The sequence below is a fragment of the Hipposideros armiger genome, unplaced genomic scaffold, assembly GCF_001890085.2.
Source record: "Hipposideros armiger isolate ML-2016 unplaced genomic scaffold, ASM189008v1 scaffold_809, whole genome shotgun sequence".
Lineage (NCBI taxonomy): Eukaryota > Metazoa > Chordata > Mammalia > Chiroptera > Hipposideridae > Hipposideros > Hipposideros armiger.
The window spans coordinates 63804-83156 of NW_017732159.1; the positions used below are offsets into that span (position 1 = coordinate 63804).

At 39.4% G+C, this 19353-nt stretch overlaps 1 protein-coding gene across 2 annotated transcripts in view; it reads left to right on the forward strand.

The window, feature by feature from the left end:
- The window catches only part of NT5C3A (5'-nucleotidase, cytosolic IIIA), a 24148-nt gene extending 7627 nt beyond the window's left edge, over window positions 1-16521 (forward strand). For both annotated transcript variants that reach the window (XM_019628823.1, XM_019628824.1), the window contains exons 2-9: window positions 6331-6429; window positions 7403-7472; window positions 8796-8842; window positions 10500-10585; window positions 12990-13079; window positions 14385-14547; window positions 15100-15300; window positions 15857-16521. In XM_019628823.1, coding sequence (XP_019484368.1) covers window positions 6331-6429; window positions 7403-7472; window positions 8796-8842; window positions 10500-10585; window positions 12990-13079; window positions 14385-14547; window positions 15100-15300; window positions 15857-15958 — 858 coding nt within the window. In that variant the 3' untranslated portion in view covers window positions 15959-16521. The remainder of the gene's footprint in view (window positions 1-6330; window positions 6430-7402; window positions 7473-8795; window positions 8843-10499; window positions 10586-12989; window positions 13080-14384; window positions 14548-15099; window positions 15301-15856) is intronic.
- Window positions 16522-19353: the final 2832 nt, after the last annotated feature.

Below are 19353 nucleotides of genomic sequence, written 5' to 3' on the forward strand. Positions count from 1 at the left end.
TCACGCTGGCTGCCAGCCACTCACGTAGCTCACGGCAGCCCACTGCAGCCCTGCTGCAGCCTACGCTGTCGCTGGCGACTCACAGCAGCCCAGCTCCCGGTCGAGCTGTTGTTCACCATCTTTGCTGTAGAGGGGGCAGTGTCACTGGCCCTCATGTGGGATCCGAACCGCAGCCCTGCTGCTCAGAGCTGGTGCTCCCAAGCGAACTCTTAACCAGCTGAGCCACTCCGCCGGCCCTTTCTCCCTCTTTTTTAAAGAGGACAACCACCCCGTAATCTCTTTCTTATTTTCTCTTTCTTTTTGTTGTTCTTCCTCTTCTGTGTTTTATCATCCTCTTTCTTTCTAGCTTTCTTTTTCTGGTTTGAGTCTATAAACCAGAACATGACTTAGCATGCAAACACCTTTGTGTCACAATTAATAAATCTCTCGTTCAGCTTAACTTTCCTCATCCAGTATATGATTCCAGGAAATCTGACTTAAAGTGCAGGGTAAGCTGTCATCAGCATAGTTATTGCTGGTAGGATGAAGCATATGAAATTGCTGTTTTCATATGTCAGATACAGTCCAATATTGGCAGTTTCATATGGTTCAACTTGGTACATGGATGTGAACTTTGCATCCATTGCATGATTAGTATTTATTCACTGGTATTGAGCATGTATCTCTGACATGTAGAATTAAATCAGTCTAAGCTTACTTTCTTGCTTGAGTAGATTTATTTATTTATTTGTTTTTAACCAAAATGAACATGAGTGATGTAGGAATGTCCTACCATGAGATTTGTTCTCTGGGTCCCAGAACCCTCTAACGTGCGTCTCTTTTAGAAGCAAGTAGCTAGTGTAGTCAACCCACAAAGACTACTGAAGGAAAAGAAGCCAAAAGATGATATATTTATATATTTATATATATAAATATACTTATATATTTTTATATATATGTATACTTATATATTTTTTTACTATCAATGTATTTATACAATGAGATGTATACAATTTATATAGTTTTTTAAAATGTTGATACATCTTTCCTTTCTAAAAATGTTTGCCTTTCTGAAAATGTTGATATATCTTTTAGGTTGAAAGCTCTTTGGGATTTTATCCTTATTTTTTTTTTTTCTTTTTGAGAATTTGTATAAGAGTATATTTGAGCCAAAACCAACGACATATGCCAGGGATCAAGATCTCAAATGCTCCCTATCCTTAAGTTTTAATGATCTGGCTCCAAATCTCCTTGTATAATAGACTTCTCTCTCTCCCTGTCTTTCCCCCTCCTTTCCTCCATGCCTCCCTCCCTCCCCTTCTCCCCCCGCCTTTCCATGGACACGTAGGTTCCAGACAAGCAGAGCTATTTCTCTTTTCCCACAGCAGACCCTGTACTTTGGTTCTCCCCACTCTCTGCATGTCCACACCCCACTTCTCTTTGAAAGCCTAGCTCACTTGGCTCATCTTTCTCAGGCCCCAACAGAAATAATCTGTTTCTTCTGTTTCATTCTCAGGCCCCAACAGAAATAATCTGTTTCTTCTGTTTCATTTGTAGTTTTTCTAGACATCTTGGCATGATAATAATTACTTAGGTTCCTGTATTGTAATCCGTGTTACAGAATATGTGTCCTGAGACTATGTTCTTATGAAGTATATCTTACTAAAACTTTTGTATCACTTATAGAGCTGTGTAACACATAGTGCCTCGTACTTAATGACCATATGGTGATTACATGAAAGAATTCGGCCTACACTACTTTAATGTAGACAGGCAGGGGGAAATGGCTACCACTAAAATTTAGTAATGCATAGTCTTCCAATAAACGGTGTATGTGAGTAAATGTACCAGTCTGAATAGGTGTTTTTAAATCTATACTTTTTATGTAGTCAGTAAAAATTGTAGTGCCCACTCCTTTGTACCAACGCAGTAATTACGTCTTTTGCTTGTACCAAATATTAACATTGGAAAACAAAGAAAATATACAAGGTCGGACAATTAAGTTCGCGAACGCATCCTAGAAAAAGTGCTACATACCTCATTGCTGAGTATCGCTATGGTCACCTTCAAAGTACTCCCCTTGGGAAGCTGTGCACCAATGCCAGCACCTAGTCCACCCTTCAAAGCAGTTTTGGAACACTTTTTCTGGAATGGCCAGCAGAGCTGTCGTTGTATTACCCTTGGTGTCCTGAATGTCATCAAAATGTCTTCCTTTCAATATTTCCTTTATCTCCAGGTAAAGAAATAAGTCATTGGGGGCCAGATCAGGTGACTAGGGATGGTGTTCCAATACAGTTCTTTGTTTACTGGCTAAAAACTCCCTCACAGACAGTGTCGTGTGAGCTGGTGCATTGTCATGATGCAAGAGCCATGAATTGTTAAAAGTTCAGGTTGGGGCCAGCCGAGTGGCGCGATGGTTAAGAACTGGCTTGGGACGCCAGAGGGCCCCGGTTCGGATCCCACATATGAGGACCACTGACACTGCCCTCCACAGCTAAGATGCTGAACAACAGCTCAACCTGGAGCTGGGCTGCCGTGAGTCTCCGGCGACGGGCATAGGCTGCAGCCCCTGCTGCAGTGGGTTGCCGTGGGCTACTGTATGGCCAGCAGCCAGCGTGAGCGGCCAGCAGCCGCAGTGAGCGGCCGTCCAGAAGCCGGCGACTGATCTGCCTCGCCCGGGAAGAGCGCAATGATGGTGCCAACTTGGGCCAGTGAAGCCATGTCCTCCACAACTAGACTGAAGAACAAAATGACAGCAACTTGTCTGTTCCCCTTCCCCCAATTCCCCAGTACTGTTCCCATCCCCCCAATTCCCCAATAAAAATCTTTAAAAAAAAAAAAAAAGTTCAGGTTGTCTAACTTTTCCACGCAGCCTTTTCAGCACTTCCAAATAGTAAACTTGGTTAACTGTTTATCCAGTTGGTACAAATTCATAATGAATAATCCCTCTGACATAAAAAAAAAAAGATAGCAACATCGTTGCAACAAGTTCACAAACTTAATTGTCCGATGACCTCCCATATCCCGAGAGCTTTGAAGAGAGATTCTTAAGTAATTTAAACTAATTTTTATGTAGGCCATTTTCAGAAAAATACAGATAAACATCACTAGGACAATTTTGTGACTATAGCATGCAGCTACTCGTTTATATCTTGTCTCAATAAATGTAGCCGGAAGATAATATCAAATACTCTAATATTGCTATAGAGAGTTTTGCATAAACCTGTATATCTTTGAAGTCACCTTCTTTAGAAATCACTGCTTTTTGAATTCAAAGTAGACTAATAGCAGTCTATTTTATCTGTACAAATACAACATGTTAAAGACCAGCCAGAATAAATGTAGGTTAGGTTTTTCTTAGTCATCTTTAGCGTTGATTCAGGTTAGGTTCCAGTTAACCAGCCTACCCTGTTTCTTCAGGGGGAAGCTTTGCTCCATCTCCAACATTGTACATTATGGCCTTATAAAAGGAATTTGTTTTCTTTTGTTTATCAGTGATAGAGATTTTTAGCCCCTTATTTATTTTCCATAACATTATAATAAAATTGAAAAACTTTTAGACAATTCAAACTAAGATGCCCTTCAGATTTAAAGTATCCTGACTTTATGTACCACCAAAAAGGTGTATTTTTGTTCAAGAAGAATATGGGAGTATTTGAGGATGAGACAGAAAGTATAGTGACGCACACACTGCTGCAGCATGCATCTTAATGTTCTCATATTCTGATCATCTTTGACACATTTCATACGTACTTTTAAATTATATTTCTAAGACCACATTGTAAAATTTTGAGTAAAATGTCCAATATCTGAAAAGCATTTAGTGATGTTGTATGTATTCTTGGGGGGTGGGGGGTCCTGTACTATATATCCCAAGGCAGATACAATTATCATTTTTATAATTCTTATACCTGTGTTCTCCACCCTGTTGTGTCCTCTGGAGAAAGTGGCTGTTTTTCATCTGTTTTCATCATCGCTGTTATTTTACTCTAGTGGTATCTGGGTATTCATTATTTATATATCTGTATTTGTGGAAATGAATGGTTTAGGCTGTACAGAAGCACGGACACCAGTGCTTCTAGCCACTGGCTCTCTTTCAATCCCAGTTATTTAAAATAAGCCAATCTAGAAGTTGTTGGCCTCGCAGAAACTAGCCTACTTTGAATTGTCTTGTTGCTGTTCTCCTACCCATTATCTGAAACTAGAGGACATTTTCCTCAGTGTGGACACACTGAAGTAAAATGTTTAATTTTCTTGGTGAAAATATAGTTGGTGACATACATCCTCTGCTGCTTTCAATAATGAGTTAGCTACTGAATCAAGTATATGCTGATTTCTCTGCATCTGCCATTTAAGCAGAGGGAAGAGCAGAATTTCGTTGTTAGCAGATGGACTTACTAGCTGAGATATTTGTAAGGGTATACAGATGTGATATTCCAAAACATGAATGGCTCCTAAAACTCAACAGGAAAACACTGTAAGTAAGCACTGCTCATCATCATAGCATCTCGCAGGACTGCCTGACATACATTAGACACTTGGTAAGCAAATGAATGGATCAGTGAATGAAAAAAAGGAATGTAGGAACAAATGCATATTGGCTTGTCTCATCTATTGACAATAAATTAAATCTGTTGACAATTGAATAAAGGTTAGTTGCATTGCATGTTATCCTGTGCTACTTAAATATGGCTTTTTCCAAGTAAGTATATTGGAAGTCCAGGTCTTTCATTCATGGAGAAAAATTTAATGTTAGAATTTTTCTTTCCTACACACTACTGTATTCATCTTCCAGTCTTTGGAAAACATCTAAGCATTTTTCCAATTTTTTTAATTTTGTCCATTATCTAGAGACAGCATGGAACCTGATAGACTTACCTAGTCAGATTCTCTTATACCAAAGATATAAGGTCTAGAGAATTTTTCATAACCGTGTCCATAACACACGATACGTTTTTGTTTTTTTGTTTTTTTAAATTAGTTTCAAGTGTACAACACAGTGCAATAGTTATACTTTTTACCCCTCAAAGTGACAACCCCCCCCCCACATGAAATGTTAATATTGGTGATAACACACCCAGAATTATAGCATGTAAAATAAAGATTACCAGATACAAACCAGTACAGAACCCCATTTTGAGATTGTCTTACTGCCTTTTTATACTGTGGAGCTGACTATGAAATGATCGGTCCTCCCCTCCATCTTGTACCTGTGCTATAAGAGCACTGTGCTTGTGCTGAATTTACTCTGATTCATTTCATTGTATCTGCACTTTTGTAGGGAAAAGAAACCATTTAAGATCAAATTGTTGAGAAACACTAAAGACTGCATGAACCAGCCTAGTAGCAGCCTAAGCCCAGATGGTTTAATACTTTTTAGTAGTTGTCTTAACTTGAAATAAATCCATTGTGAAATTTATGCCAAGAACAATGAAGCTCTTTGGGATATAGTACAATAGGGAGCAAAGATCTTGAAGCAACTTTTCAAATTAAATATATTGACTATATTTTAATGATCTGTACAAAGGTAAACTTCGTGGGGAATAGTCATGCAATATGTCCTTTCTGCTAAGAAATATTTAAAAACTTAAATATGAATATAAGGTAAATCTTAGGCAGAAAGGTTCTTATAAGAAAACTCTTTATCACAAAGTTCAAATATTCTCCATCTAGTTCTTGGATTCTATTTTGATTAATGAATTTTGTTAAAGACATTTTCTTATAACTACATAATAATTTCAGAAAGCCAGATGTAAAAGCATGAGAATAAAATAAACTATGTACATATGCATTACAAGTTAATAATCAGGGAAATGAAAATAATGGAAAATAAATGGTTACTTGTTTATCTTTCGGTTATAGAATTTCAGGCAATTCCTTTTTTTTCCCCTGTAATTTCTGTGGTAAAGATGCATGACTTTTATAATTAGAAAAATGGTACTTTCTGATAATGTATTAATTACAAATGTAGTGGGGTTTTTGGGGGAGGTTTTTTGTTTTAGCTGAGCCATCCTGCCACCTGTTAGCAGCTCAGTGGCAGCTCAGCTCGGGCCAGGAATCGAACCAGCAACTGTGTTGCTCAGAGCTCGCACTCTTGAGCAAGCTCTTAACCAACTGAGCCACTCAGCCAGCCCTATAAATGCAGTTTTGTCTTAATCTTCTAGATGGAAACTACTGATGTGCTTTTAAATTTTTTGTGTATAAATGGTAATTTGATACAGTGGCTTTGCTTGTTTTTTGGTAATGCCTCAATATTTAAAAATATTTAAATAACATAAGCTTTTGTGTGGTATAAAAGAACCTGGGAAAAGAGGAATTAAAAATAGTCAGTTAACTTCCTTTTATTTTTAGATGCCAGAATTCCAGAAAAGTTCAGTTCGCATGAAGAACCCTACAAGAGTAGAAGAAATTATCTGTGGTCTTATCAAAGGAGGAGCTGTCAAGCTTCAGGTGAATAATTATCAAGAAGCTTTTATTACTAAGCCTCTATTTTTAATGTTCAAATAGACACATTCATCTCCTGGTTTACTAAAATCTGATCAAGGAAAGTTTGGGGAGGCAGGCTTTGCATAGCCTTTCGGAATGTCAGATCTAAAAGATATTATCTAGAGTTGGTCAAAAATACATAAAATAGCCTGTTGGAAACAAACCAAAATTAATAGCCTTGAAATAAATTAGGCTTTTCTTTAATATTAAGTACTAAATTAACTAATACTATGCATAAATATTAAGCCATTTTAAGAATAATATTAAAATATGTATAGTTTCAAGTTGCTTTTCAATCTTTTAATTAAATGACTCATAGTTCAAATTAAGATGTAACTTTTAGAGATAACTGATTTTTAAAAACTTTTTTAAAAAAGGAATGTGTTAAATGTAAATTAAATCAACAACCTGGATATTCAGTAAAAAAAGTCATTTTTTTAAAAAAACATTTTTGAAAAAATATGTAGCCCCATCTCCTAAATTTCAAGAGCTGGCAAACTATTACTATGTATCATTCATTGATTGGTATAGTTTATTGACCTAAACAGACAAGTTACATCTAGAATGGAACAGTGTCAATAACTAAAGAGCTTCATATAGTTTCATTGCTTTCATTGCATTTTTGTACACTAAGAGCATTGAAATTGTGCAATATTTTCACTCTTTGGATAATTAACCATGTTACCTGTGATTGCAAATTCCTATACTGGTTAATCAGATTTTATGTGGTGATAATGCTAGGGCACGTAAGGTACTATCTTGTATTTAAGGTAATTCTCAGGACTTTGTATGTTAACTGCATTAGAAAACTCAATGTAGAGAGAACTTAAGAGTGGGGCCAGGGACCCCGCACAGTCCCAGGTCACTAAGAAGCTGCAGCACATGTCTGCCCTTGCAGCCCTGTGTTCTCCTAATGCCTTTTCCCCTTTTCTTACAGATAATAACTGACTTTGATATGACACTGAGTAGATTTTCCTACGAAGGGAGAAGATGCCCAACATGTCATAGTAAGTGTGGCACTCATAACAGATTCATGAAAGTAATCATTATTTTAAGATCCTTTTCTACCTATTCTATTATCTGTGAGATTTGGATTTTTTTCTTCTTTTTGGACCTTGAAAGTGAGTGGACCTGCTTTTTTCTTATTGTATTTTGAGGATGTTTTCCCCCATATTATATAAATGGCTATTTAAATGTATGGTTTTTGTTGCAAAAAGAATAAAGACTTCTGAAATTTTTCTCTCCAAATGTGATCTGTTCATTATTCACGAAAATTTTAAATGGATTTTAAATTTTGGATTAACCTAAAGAAACAGTATTTATCAAATACTCTGTTTTCTAGGAATGTCACTAAGTTTTTGTGTGTAAATTAAGTTAAAGAATTAACTATTAAATAAAATATCAAATTAAAACGTGTTCCTAGGATAATCTACCTTGTTTTGTTTTCCAAACTTGGCAGTGAGTATTTTAAATAATACTCTTCAACCTAACAAAGAAGCAGTGATATAAGCCCACATTCACTGTTGATGTATGTGTGAGTTAAGTTACACAAAAACTTCTTAAAGTCATACCCTTGGGTCCAGTAATTCTCTTATGCACAATTTCTAATTAGGTAGTCCTAAAAGTAGGCAGAAAGCTGTATTCACAGAAATAGCGGTAACTAAGTTCAACATAAATTTATTTATAATAGCAAAAGCTTGGAAACCTAAAAATGTTAACATTGTAGAAATGGTATAAATAATGCCATGCCCACATAACAGAGAATATACAACTATCATGAATGATGGGGAGCTTTTAATTATATGGAAAAAAACAGACTACAATGTGAAGTGAAAAAGAGCGGAGTTCAAAAGTATAGAACTGGTTTAATCTCTTATCTAATTGATAATGCATAAAACTTTAAGACTAAATTTTTAGTAATTCATTGTTAAATGGTAAAATTGTAATTTTTGTTTTCTTTATAATCTATATTTTCCAGATTTTCACATTGTTTTGTTAAGAAAAAAGTATATTTCAAAGACGTATTCCTTGCTTCTATTTAATTAAAAAGTAAGGTGTTAAAGGGACCAGTCAGTATACAATTCAGTGTTTGAAGACTTTGAATTATCTAGATCACTGGTATAAATAAGCAATCACCAAATGGTGGATTTTAAAACCATTCAATTCTCTATCAATGCCATGTGAATTACACCACTAAGACCAACAATTGTAATGACCAGGTTGGTTGACTTGGCATTTAAACTTAAAAGAAAGTAATAAGTAATGCATAATAGTGGCAGCATCAGTCAGACAGAGCATTTCTTTTCATGCCTAGTTTGCTTTTTCTCTAGATGTCATTGACAACTGTAGGCTGATTTCAGACGAATGTCGAAAAAGGGTAAGTACTAACAGTAATCCAGTTCCCACTGAAAGACTTCATTATCCTTTTTGCCTGAGAATTTCTTCAGGTTCATTCACACAAAGAAGAATGGATGCAAAGTGCTTATACCATACCTGGCACATAATAAACCATCAGTAAATGTTAGGTTTGTTCTATGGATTATAGCTCTCTACATTTTTTTTTTTTTTAGATTTTTTACTGGGGAATTGGGAGAGGAGAACAGCATTGGGGAATCGGGGAAGGGGAACAGACAAGTTGCTGTCCTTTTGTTCTTCAGTCTAGTTGTGGAGGATGTCGCCCCACTGGCCCATGTTGGTATCATCATTGCGCTCTTCCCAGGTGAGGCAGTTGCTCGCCGGCCATTGGATGGCTGCTCACAGTGGCTCACGGCAGCTCATGAAAGTGTATGCCCACTGCCGGCCAGCCCCACTGCAGCCTACGCTGTCGCTGGCGACTCACGGCAACCCAGCTCCGGGTCTAGCTGTTGTTCACCATCTTAGCTGTAGAGGTCGCAGCGTCACTGGCCCTCATGTGGGATCTGAACCGGGGCCCTGTGCTCAGAGCTGGCATCCCAAGCCAACCCCTAACCAACGTGCCACTCAGCCGGCTTTCTCTACATATCTTAAAGAAAAAATGAACAGTGACTTTTTATCAATAAAACTTACATTAAAAAGTTTTAAATGCTTATCAAAGTCTTCTGGTTTCCATACATTAACTGGAGAATTAAAAGAAAAAGTACTTTGGGGCCTCCCGAGTAGCACGTTGGTTAAGAGTTGGCTTGGGACGCCAGCTCTGAGCAGCAGGGCCCCGGTTCGGATCCCACGTTAGGACCCAGGGATGCTGCGCCCTCTACAGCTAAGATGATAAACAACAGCTCGACCTGGAGCTGGGCTGTCATGAATCGCCAACGACGGCGTAGGCTGCAGTGGGGCTGCAGTGGGCTGCTGTAAAAAGCTACCGTGAGTGGCCGGCAGCCAGTGAGAGCGGCCAGCAGCTGGAGTGAGCTGCCAAGAGCCACCATGAGTGGCTGTCCAGGGCCCGGCGACCGACCTCACCCGGGAAGAGTGCAATGATAATACCAACATGGGCCAGTGAAGCAACGTCCTCCACAACTAGACTGAAGAACAAAAGGACAGCAACTTGTCTGCCCGATTCCCCAGCGCTGTTCCCCTCTCCCAATTCCCCAATAAAATCTTAAATAAATAAATAAAACAAAAGTACTTTGGTTTTATGTAGATGTTGCTCCCTTAAAATGATCAGGAAATTGCCTTAGTTCTCTGTTTCTCTTGAGTAGGTGTCTGTGTCTCTTAAAAAGATCCAAACGTGAATCAAATTCAGTACTTTCACATGAAAATGAAAGTTTTTTGTAGTGATAACTTGATTATAGTCAGTTTCACTGAGTTATTGACCTGAAAATATTTTTTAAAAAAAGAAAGAAATGTAGCTTTCTGCAGGTACATTTAGTTATATATAAACTAAGATCAACAAAGATCTTTGTAGTTGATGTATGTTTTAGGCACTCGTGATCTAATCTTTACCATTTAAACAGTTTATGGAAAACACTTGTTTGCATTGTTTTGCTTTCTATAAAACTAAGTAGCTTAATGACAACTCTGCAGTCTTCTTCATGACTAAAGTATTTGTTTATTTCTAGTTACTGCAACTAAAGGAAAAATATTATGCTATTGAAATTGATCCTGATCTTACTATAGAAGAGAAATACCCTCATATGGTGGAATGGTAAGTATGTATTGGGCAATAGGAGGGTTAAAAATACAACAGTATTACAGTTACAACTAATGCTTTATTTCCCCCTGTACTCTATGTAAATAGATTTATAAATTATCCGCTGAGTTATAAACTCTAACTCTCTAATCACTCTTAACAGCCTAGAATTTGGTTTGTTGTTTTATTAAGATGAAGATCAATGTTACCGCAACCCCCATGTTTTTTAACTTGAGTCTTCCCGTCTGCGTGCACTGGCCCAAAGAAATGCGTGAGCAGGTGTTTGCAGCAGAGAAAGAAAAAATAGTTTAATACTGAATTGGCCAACACGGACATGGGGAGCTTATGCTCTAAAAACCCTGATTCTCCGATGGCATGTAGGTTACAGATTCTGTAGGGCAAAGTCACAAGACACTATGGGTTAGGGGTTCGGGGTCATGCTGGGAGGTGAGGTAAGGGTAATAAATCACTTCTTCAGGCCTTGAGGACAGCTCTGAGGTCTTGTTTTAGGGTCTCTCTGTCTGGTCTTATGGGAAAGTAGCCAGAGGGTCCTTCCACCTTAGGGTTTAGGAGCTGAAACTATCTTAGGTGTTATCTTGAGCCTGCCAGAGGTCTGGACCATGTGACCATTGGGCAGGTCTGGGCTACTGTGCTTTGCTGCCTCAGGGGCTGCTGATTATGCAGGGAAAGGCTGGTCTTTTGGAAGGGGGGGGGGGAGGAGCGGGAGGTGAATTCTAGAGCTAGGATTTAAAACCAAATTTAATCAAAGTCATAAGGACCCTTGGTTTTATCAGTAGGAATAAATTTCAAGTCCTACACTTAAGCCTTAAACTCAAAACAAGAATTTTTTTCTTTAGAGTATATGGACAAAATGTGGCTGAATGTGTCAAGAAAAACTATTAGGACTTAAGTCAACTCTGAACTGAGTTGGAGCTAGCAGGTGACAGCCACTGAGAAATGGACCTGTGGTGCTGGTTGCATTCATCGAAATGCAGCATTCTAAGCAGACCACCCTGAAGGTGTGGTGTTGAATCCTGGGAGAATGTTGTTCAGAGAAATGCTGACCAACTTAGAGTGTGTCAGAGGAGTCCACTAAGATAATCACAGGAATTGGAGCCATTCCATTTGAGGAACATGTCAAAGAATAGAGAATTTTGATTTGAGAAGCAACAGCTTGTGGTTTTAGAATCTTAAGCGACCAGGAATGGTGTTATCTATATTCATTATCCCATCACCTAACTGAATACCTTGCATGCTTAGTCATTGTTTCAAGTATGAAGTGTTGAGAAGAGGTTAGACTCACTCTACATTCCTGTAGAAGCGGAACTGGAGCTAGACTGGGAAGGCTAGGAAGACTGAGTTCGGCTCCATGAAAGGACTGTGTGGCAGTCAGAATTTTCTAGCAATGGTATAAGCTTCCCTGAAGAGAATGAACTCGCTAACAGGATGGGAGCCGACCCAGAGAGGCATATTACAGGGGGATTTTTAGGTGTCAGGTGGAGTGGTTCTAAAGGTCTGTCATACTGAGATGCTGTGATTATATGAAGCACACATATTTAAAACTTGCCATAGCAAGGACTTTCTCTCTTGCTCACTCGGCAGCATCTTCAATACTTAGGCATTGCATGAAAATTCAGACTACAAACAGGTGAAAAATGGCTTTGCTCTAATTCCTATTGCAATTAGCGAAATGATTATGCCTCTCTAGGTTGGATTCAGTCCTTATTTGTAGACTGAGGGAAGTATCCTTTCATTACCTTATTAACACATTTCAAGTAAGCCAGAGTTTGAGGAGAGCTGGGAAATGCGGTAAGAACATGTGTTTCAGGGCCGGCCGAGTGGTGCGATGGTTAAGAACTGGCTTGGGAGGCCAGAGGGCCCTGGTTCGGATCCCACATAGGAGGGCCAGTGACACTGCCCTCCACAGCTAAGATGCTGAACAACAGCTCAACCTGGAGCTGGGCTGACGTGAGTCGCCGGCGATGGCGTAGGCTGCAGCCCCTGTGGCAGTGGGTTGCCTTGGGCTACCGTGTGTAGCCAGCAGCCAGCGTGAGCGGCCATCCAGAAGCCTGCGACTGATCTGCCTCGCCTGGGAAGAGCGCAATGATGGTGCCAACTTGGGCCAGTGAAGCAACGTCCTCCACAACTAGACTGAAGAACAAAACGACAGCAACTTGTCTGTTCCCCTTCCCCCAATTCCCCAATAAAAATCTTAAAAAAAATAAATAAATAAAATAAAAGAACATGTGTTTCACATTTTGATATATGTGGGGTATTCACTCATTAGTGATGACTTTAAATCCAAAATATGATGGAATGAAATACTGCATTTTCTTATACTGAAGAATGCTTTGTATAAAGATAACAGTTTTAATTTGCTTTAATGGATATTCTCTTTTCCTTTGGTCATAAACTCCAGGTACACTAAATCACATGGTTTGCTTGTTGAACAAGCTTTGCCGAAAGCTGGACTTAGAGAAATCGTGGCAGAATCTGATGTTATGCTCAAGTAAGTTTCTTGGGTGTTTTTGTTGTTAATTGTCTACAGACTTGAACTGTTGTTACATACACATTCAGGTGTGTATTTTTATTAAAATAATCTCTAACAATATCCCATATAAAAGTATATCCAGAATATGCCACCTAAAAAGAATTTAGAATGGCATGTTGGATCTTGGTGTAGGGAATAAAAGACGTATGAGCTTGAAGTGTACTAACTGGCATTTCCTTTCTCCAAATTAAAATTTTCAAGACAAACTTACAAATTTATGAAGCCAAGACCATTTTGAAATGTTTTAGCAAAATACTTTTCAAAGACACAAAATGTGAACAGAATGTTTATAAATCAAATCGAAAAGTATTTAGCTAAATACTGTTTCTAAATTGACATGAATCTACTTTCTGAATTCTCAGTCCCTTGAAAACTACCTTTAGGAAAGGTGACTATGTTTTAACAATTAATGAAACTAATAAATGAATTATAAACATTTTAAAGCTTATTTGCAATTCTGTGTACCACCTCTTTAAAATTTTCAACTCACTATGCAAATATGATTATTGATTTTTCCTTTTTTTCTTTCTTTTTTTGATGATGCTACATTTTAAGGTGATCTATTTCTAGGAGGAAAGCATTAAATTATTAGAAAGAGGTGAGGACGGTTAGTATTTCATTCCTTTGTTAGGCAGCTTATCCTATAGCCCGGGAAGAGTAAAAAGGGAAGAAAAGGTTTTAAGATCAACACATTGCCTCCAGCTGCTAGATATTAGGGGGGAGGTGCCAGATGTGACGAGAATACAGCTCCGTCCTGCAGCTCTGCTTTCTAACAATGGGGAGCAGATGAGCAGGTTGGCAGCAGGTCTTCTTGCTCACCCTAAGTGGGCTTTTCAAGGTATGCTTTAATTAAGTGATCCATATTCAATGTGAGTCTAAAATCACCTAAGTTTTACTATTAGAATTGATTAAAAGGAGGGTAAAAAGTTAACTATTATTGTTTGAAAAACCTGTCCTATGGGCCAGCCGAGTGGCACGATGGTTAAGAACTGGCTTGGGATGCCAGAGGGCCCCGGTTCGGATCCCACATATGAGGGCCAGTTACACTGCCCTCAAAAAAAAAAAAAAAAAAAAAAAAAAAAAAAAAAAAAAACCTGTCCTAGTCGAATCAGACATCAGTAACATCCGCCTTGGGCAGTATTATGAAATGAGAACATAAGTGAGCCATAGGATTAGGTAGAAAGATTTAGCTTTTTTAACATCTAGGTGAAAAAGAGATACGTTTTGCAAGCTTAACAATCATATCGTACCTCCATCTTGCAGGGAAGGATATGAGAATTTCTTTGATGAGCTCCAGAAACACAGTATCCCTGTGTTCATATTTTCGGCCGGTATCGGTGATATACTAGAGGAGATTATCCGTCAAGCTGGTGTTTATTATCCAAATGTCAAAGTCGTGTCCAACTTCATGGATTTTGATGACAATGTAAGAATATTACGTCATTCTTTATAATTACTTTTAAAATCTGAAAGTATTTTAACCATGTAAATGCATTTGTGTTTATTATTTCATGTATACTCATTAAGATTAGGCCAAGTTGATAGGTCTTCTGTGTGACTCATGTCTCCCAGAGTTATATCCATATCCATATTTTAAAAATAATAACCCTTAAACTTTTGTTCCCCAAGCTATACACCAATGTTAAAATTAGTAAAACTTATTTTAATGTATTTAATGCAACAACTCTGAAGAGTTAACATCTATGGGTAGAAAAAAAATAAGTGAATTAGAACAAGATGTAATATGAATGAGTTCCTCTAATCGAGGCAATATATTATGATATATCCATAAAATGGGATCTTTGGTTAGGAACCAAAAGAAAAGTGAAAACTGGACTTTCAACTCATATTTAATATTTCAAGTAGTCTCTAGAAAGTCATTTACTTCTCAGAGCCCTTCTTACCTATCATGAATGTGACAATGCAACAAATAGAATTTGCAAAACCTGTTATTTCAAAGGATTTATATTTTTAATAGGGGGTGCTTAAAGGATTTAAAGGAGAACTGATTCATGTATTTAACAAACATGATGGTGCCTTGAAGAACACAGAATATTTCAATGAACTAAAAGACAACAGCAACATAATTCTACTGGGAGACTCCCAGGGAGACTTAAGAATGGCAGATGGAGTAGCCAATGTGGAGTACATTCTAAAAATTGGATATCTAAATGACAGAGTAAGTATACAAACCTGCCATCTAACTTTCTCTTACGAAAGAAGTAGGGTGAAACTGGATAAGTTAGCCAAGGGGCCTGAGAAAGTAGTTATTTTGGAGACATTTGGATCGCCCTTTACCCCTTTACTTTGGTGATGAGTGAAGGCGTTGGTATGCACAGGTGCGTGCTGTCGGTGCTCGGAAGGGACGCGTGCAATCTCAAAGGTCTCTCTGGCCTCTCCCGGGTAGGTGCCAATAGCACTCTCCAGTCATGACAGTCAAAACTCCAGACATTGCCAGACATTTCATGGTCACAACCAGCCCAGTTGAGTAACTACAGAGAAATCATTTGGGGAGCAAAGCCACCATGTGGGAAAATTTCTATCAGTGAGTCTTAACATCTTGAATAGTTAAAAATATTGCTTCATTTCAAATGTCTTATGAAAGTGAATTTCATTTACAACGTTTTGCCCAACAGATCTAACATAACATTGAGGTACATACTGAAATCCTTTGCTTCCCCTTCCTGTATATTAATATTTATGGGGTTTTTGTTGTTATTGTTTTTGTTCACTAGGTGGATGAGCTTTTAGAAAAGTACATGGACTCTTATGATATTGTTCTAGTAAAAGAGGAATCATTGGAACTAGCCAATTCCATCTTACAGAAGATTCTGTAAACGCGCATTCTTCCAGAAGACTCCTCGCCTGTGAATGCATTTGATACAAGAACTGCTCGTGTGTTCATCTTGCTGAGAGACTTTTATTTATAATATATTCTTGCTCTTGAAGTTTTCCCTCTACATTACTGAAGTATTTTCAGATATGTTGAATCCACCAACTGGAAGCTCTTTTCTCCACCTCTCAATACACTCCCCACTATATTTTTTTAACATTCAGGAAAAAAGCCTTTAAGTGAAAATTTGAAAAATAACTCCCTACATTTTCAGAGTTCGATATGATCATGAAATTTTTGAGGAGTTTGTTTACTCTTGGGAAGTTTTGTTTACGTGATTTTAAGAATTGCCATTTTTGTAATATGGGTGAATTATGCAGATGGTATCACCATCTCCTGAAATTGTGTTGTGTTGGTTACTTTGTTTCGGGAAAATTGATATTTACCTGAAAATACTGGTCTTTGTTGTTTGAAAAAACTTGGTGTCCACTTGTCACTAATCATTACAAAATGTTCTGTATTGGTGCACTGATAATAAACATGAAAAGAAGAGCATTTTTAATTCTACTGGCAAGACTGTTATTCAGTCATACAACAAACATTTAGTAAGGACTTGCCATGTTTTTCTAGTGTGTGTATGATATATGTCATGGTCACTATCAGGAAACAAAGTATAGCTGGATCTCATAGTGACGAAAACTGAATACTACCAAGTCAGGAACCGACATTACTCTCTGTAGTTAGACTTCCCATTCCAAATTTTTGCTGCCCATTAATGTTTTAAACAAGGCTTAGACTTGCCATTGTGATAAATTTGACCCGGACACTAACCTCGCAATTCCAGAGTCTATAAGCAACTCATTGTTTTCTTAAAGCATCTAAGCTGTGACATGCACAAAGCACGACCCAACGGGCTCTGGACATCCAGTGTGGCCAGCAACCTCTAGCCCCATCAGATGCGGTGGGGAGGCAGAGTCACACAATGAAAACCTTTCTCATGGGGGAGCCCGTCCTTACCCTCCATCACTACTTTTCCTTTTCCTAATAAAGTATATGCTGTCAAAAAGTAAACTATATTCCCTGCTTTGATATTTCCAAAATCAAACCCCAAAACAAGCTTCTTGGATTAAAGCAGATAGCATGGCATGGGGGTCTCAGAATTACTTGGAGGACTCTTCCATAGAAAATAACTGGGGACCTCTGACATAATGAAAGCTTTTTACCCCTGCATTGCTATTGGAGCTCACCATACTAGCTATTTTCCAAAGGAGTTTAGAGTGTGCTTCCACAAACAAGCACATCACATAGTGTAAATATAAAGAATACTGAAGTTACGACCTGCAATTCAGTCATGTCCCAGCCCTTCATTAATACTACAGAAAACAGCAAGATGGCGGAGCAGATAAACGTGGCTGCTTCCTTCTGTGAACACATTAAAATTGCAGCTAAATTCTAGAACAATCAACCTGGACAACTATCTGAAGTCTAGCCAAACAATAGTCCTATAACTAAAAATATAAAGAAGCCACTTCGAGACTGGTGGGAGGGGCGGAGCTGCAGAACGGGCCCAAACTTCCGTGTGGCAGTTGAGAATCAGGAGAGATTATCTCGGCCGCGGAGGTTCACCCCTGAGGAGTGAGGGACCCCCAGTCCTCCCACACCAGGCTCCCCAGCCTGGAGTACTCGTGCCAGGAAGAGGAGCCCCCCAACATCTGGCTGTGAAAAACTGGGCGTTCTGACAATTCCAGTGGGACAGGAGGCTGCAGGAAACCCAGACGTCCTTTCAAACGGCCGCGCACAGACTCACTTGCTCGCAGACACTCACCTTGGGCTTCGGCGGAGGGATGGTGTCGCGGGGGGACCTTGGAGACACAGTCAGAGGGAGGGCAGACTGAGGTGTGTGGCTTCGAGGGGAGGACTATAGGACAGTCAGCATTTTCCTGGTGAGGTAACCTGTGAAGCTGGCAGGTGGGCACCATCTTGCCTCTGTTGAGCCCGCCCCCCCACGGGCCAAATGTGAATCTGATTGGCCTGGTGAGCTCCACTGCTCCGCCAGGGACTCTGCCCCACCCAACTCGTGCACCGCTGGAGACACTTTCTCGTGAGCAGCCAGACCTGCCCACATTGCACTCTTTCTTGGAAAACTATTGGAGAGTGGCAGGCCCCAGATGGGCAACAACTGGTCTCGGTGTGCTCTGAGACTTTCGCCAAGTTGCTCCAGGCTCAGCACTGGCAGCAAACCAGAATTTACATTAACCTGGTGACCACAACTCTTCCCACTCTAGGGACTCCCTGAGCCCCTGCCTTGCCCAACTTACATACTGCTCGAAGCTTTATCTGCCGCTGAACTTTAAGGGAGCTAGCAGGTGGTAGCAGGTCTTCAGGTGTCCCCGCTTTTTGCAGTTACCCCAGTCCCAGGACTGGTGGCAGACGTCCTTGGTTCATAGTGAGGCCTCTCCCACGTGCCTCCAGGTTTAGCACAGGCAGCAAATAACCGCAGATTGCTTTATAGCTTATACCAGGTAAGCCACGGCTGGTCACAGGCAGTGGGTGACCTGAGCCTATGCCAGAGCTCCTCCCAAGGGGCACCAGAGCCAACATACTTGGAGGTTGGCTTCAGACCACAGCAGAGCACCACCCAATTAGCCCCACAAGCAGCACATACAAAGCGTGGTCTCAACAGGCACCAGAGCCCGCTGGGGCAAATCCCACTCCGTGTGGTAAGACCCCATACAGCATCCCATAAGCTGTAGACATGGCCAAAACCCACAGACAGTCAGCCTGAAGGTCAATCCCACACACTGACATGTCAATAGCAATCAAGGCTCAACTATAACAGGAGGGCACACACAAGGGACACTCCTGGAGCACCCCAAACAGAGAGACTGTGCCACTGGGCCCCACAGGACACCTACTACATAAGGCCACCCAGGTAAGACTGGAGTCATAGCAGATATTCCTAATGCATAGAAACACAGAGAGGAAGCCAAAACAAGGAAACAAATGCATCCCAAATGAAAGGAGAAAAATACAGAAAAAGAACTAAATGAAATGAAGGCAAGCAATCTACCAGAGACAGAGTTCAAAACAATAGTTATAAGGATGCTCAAGGAATTTAGTGAGAACTTCAACAGAGACAGCAAGCATAAAAACAAAACAAAACATGGAAATCAAAAAAAAGAACCAGTCAGAAGTGAAGAATACAATAACTGAAATGAAGAATGCACTAGAAGGAATCACCAGCAGACTAGATGAAGCAGGGGATTGAACCAGTGATTTGGAAGACAAGGTAGCAGAAAACACCCAATCAGAACAGAAAAAAAGAAAAGAGAATCCAAAAAAAACGAGGATAGTTTAAGAGACCTCTGGGACAATGTCAAGCATAACAACATTCACATC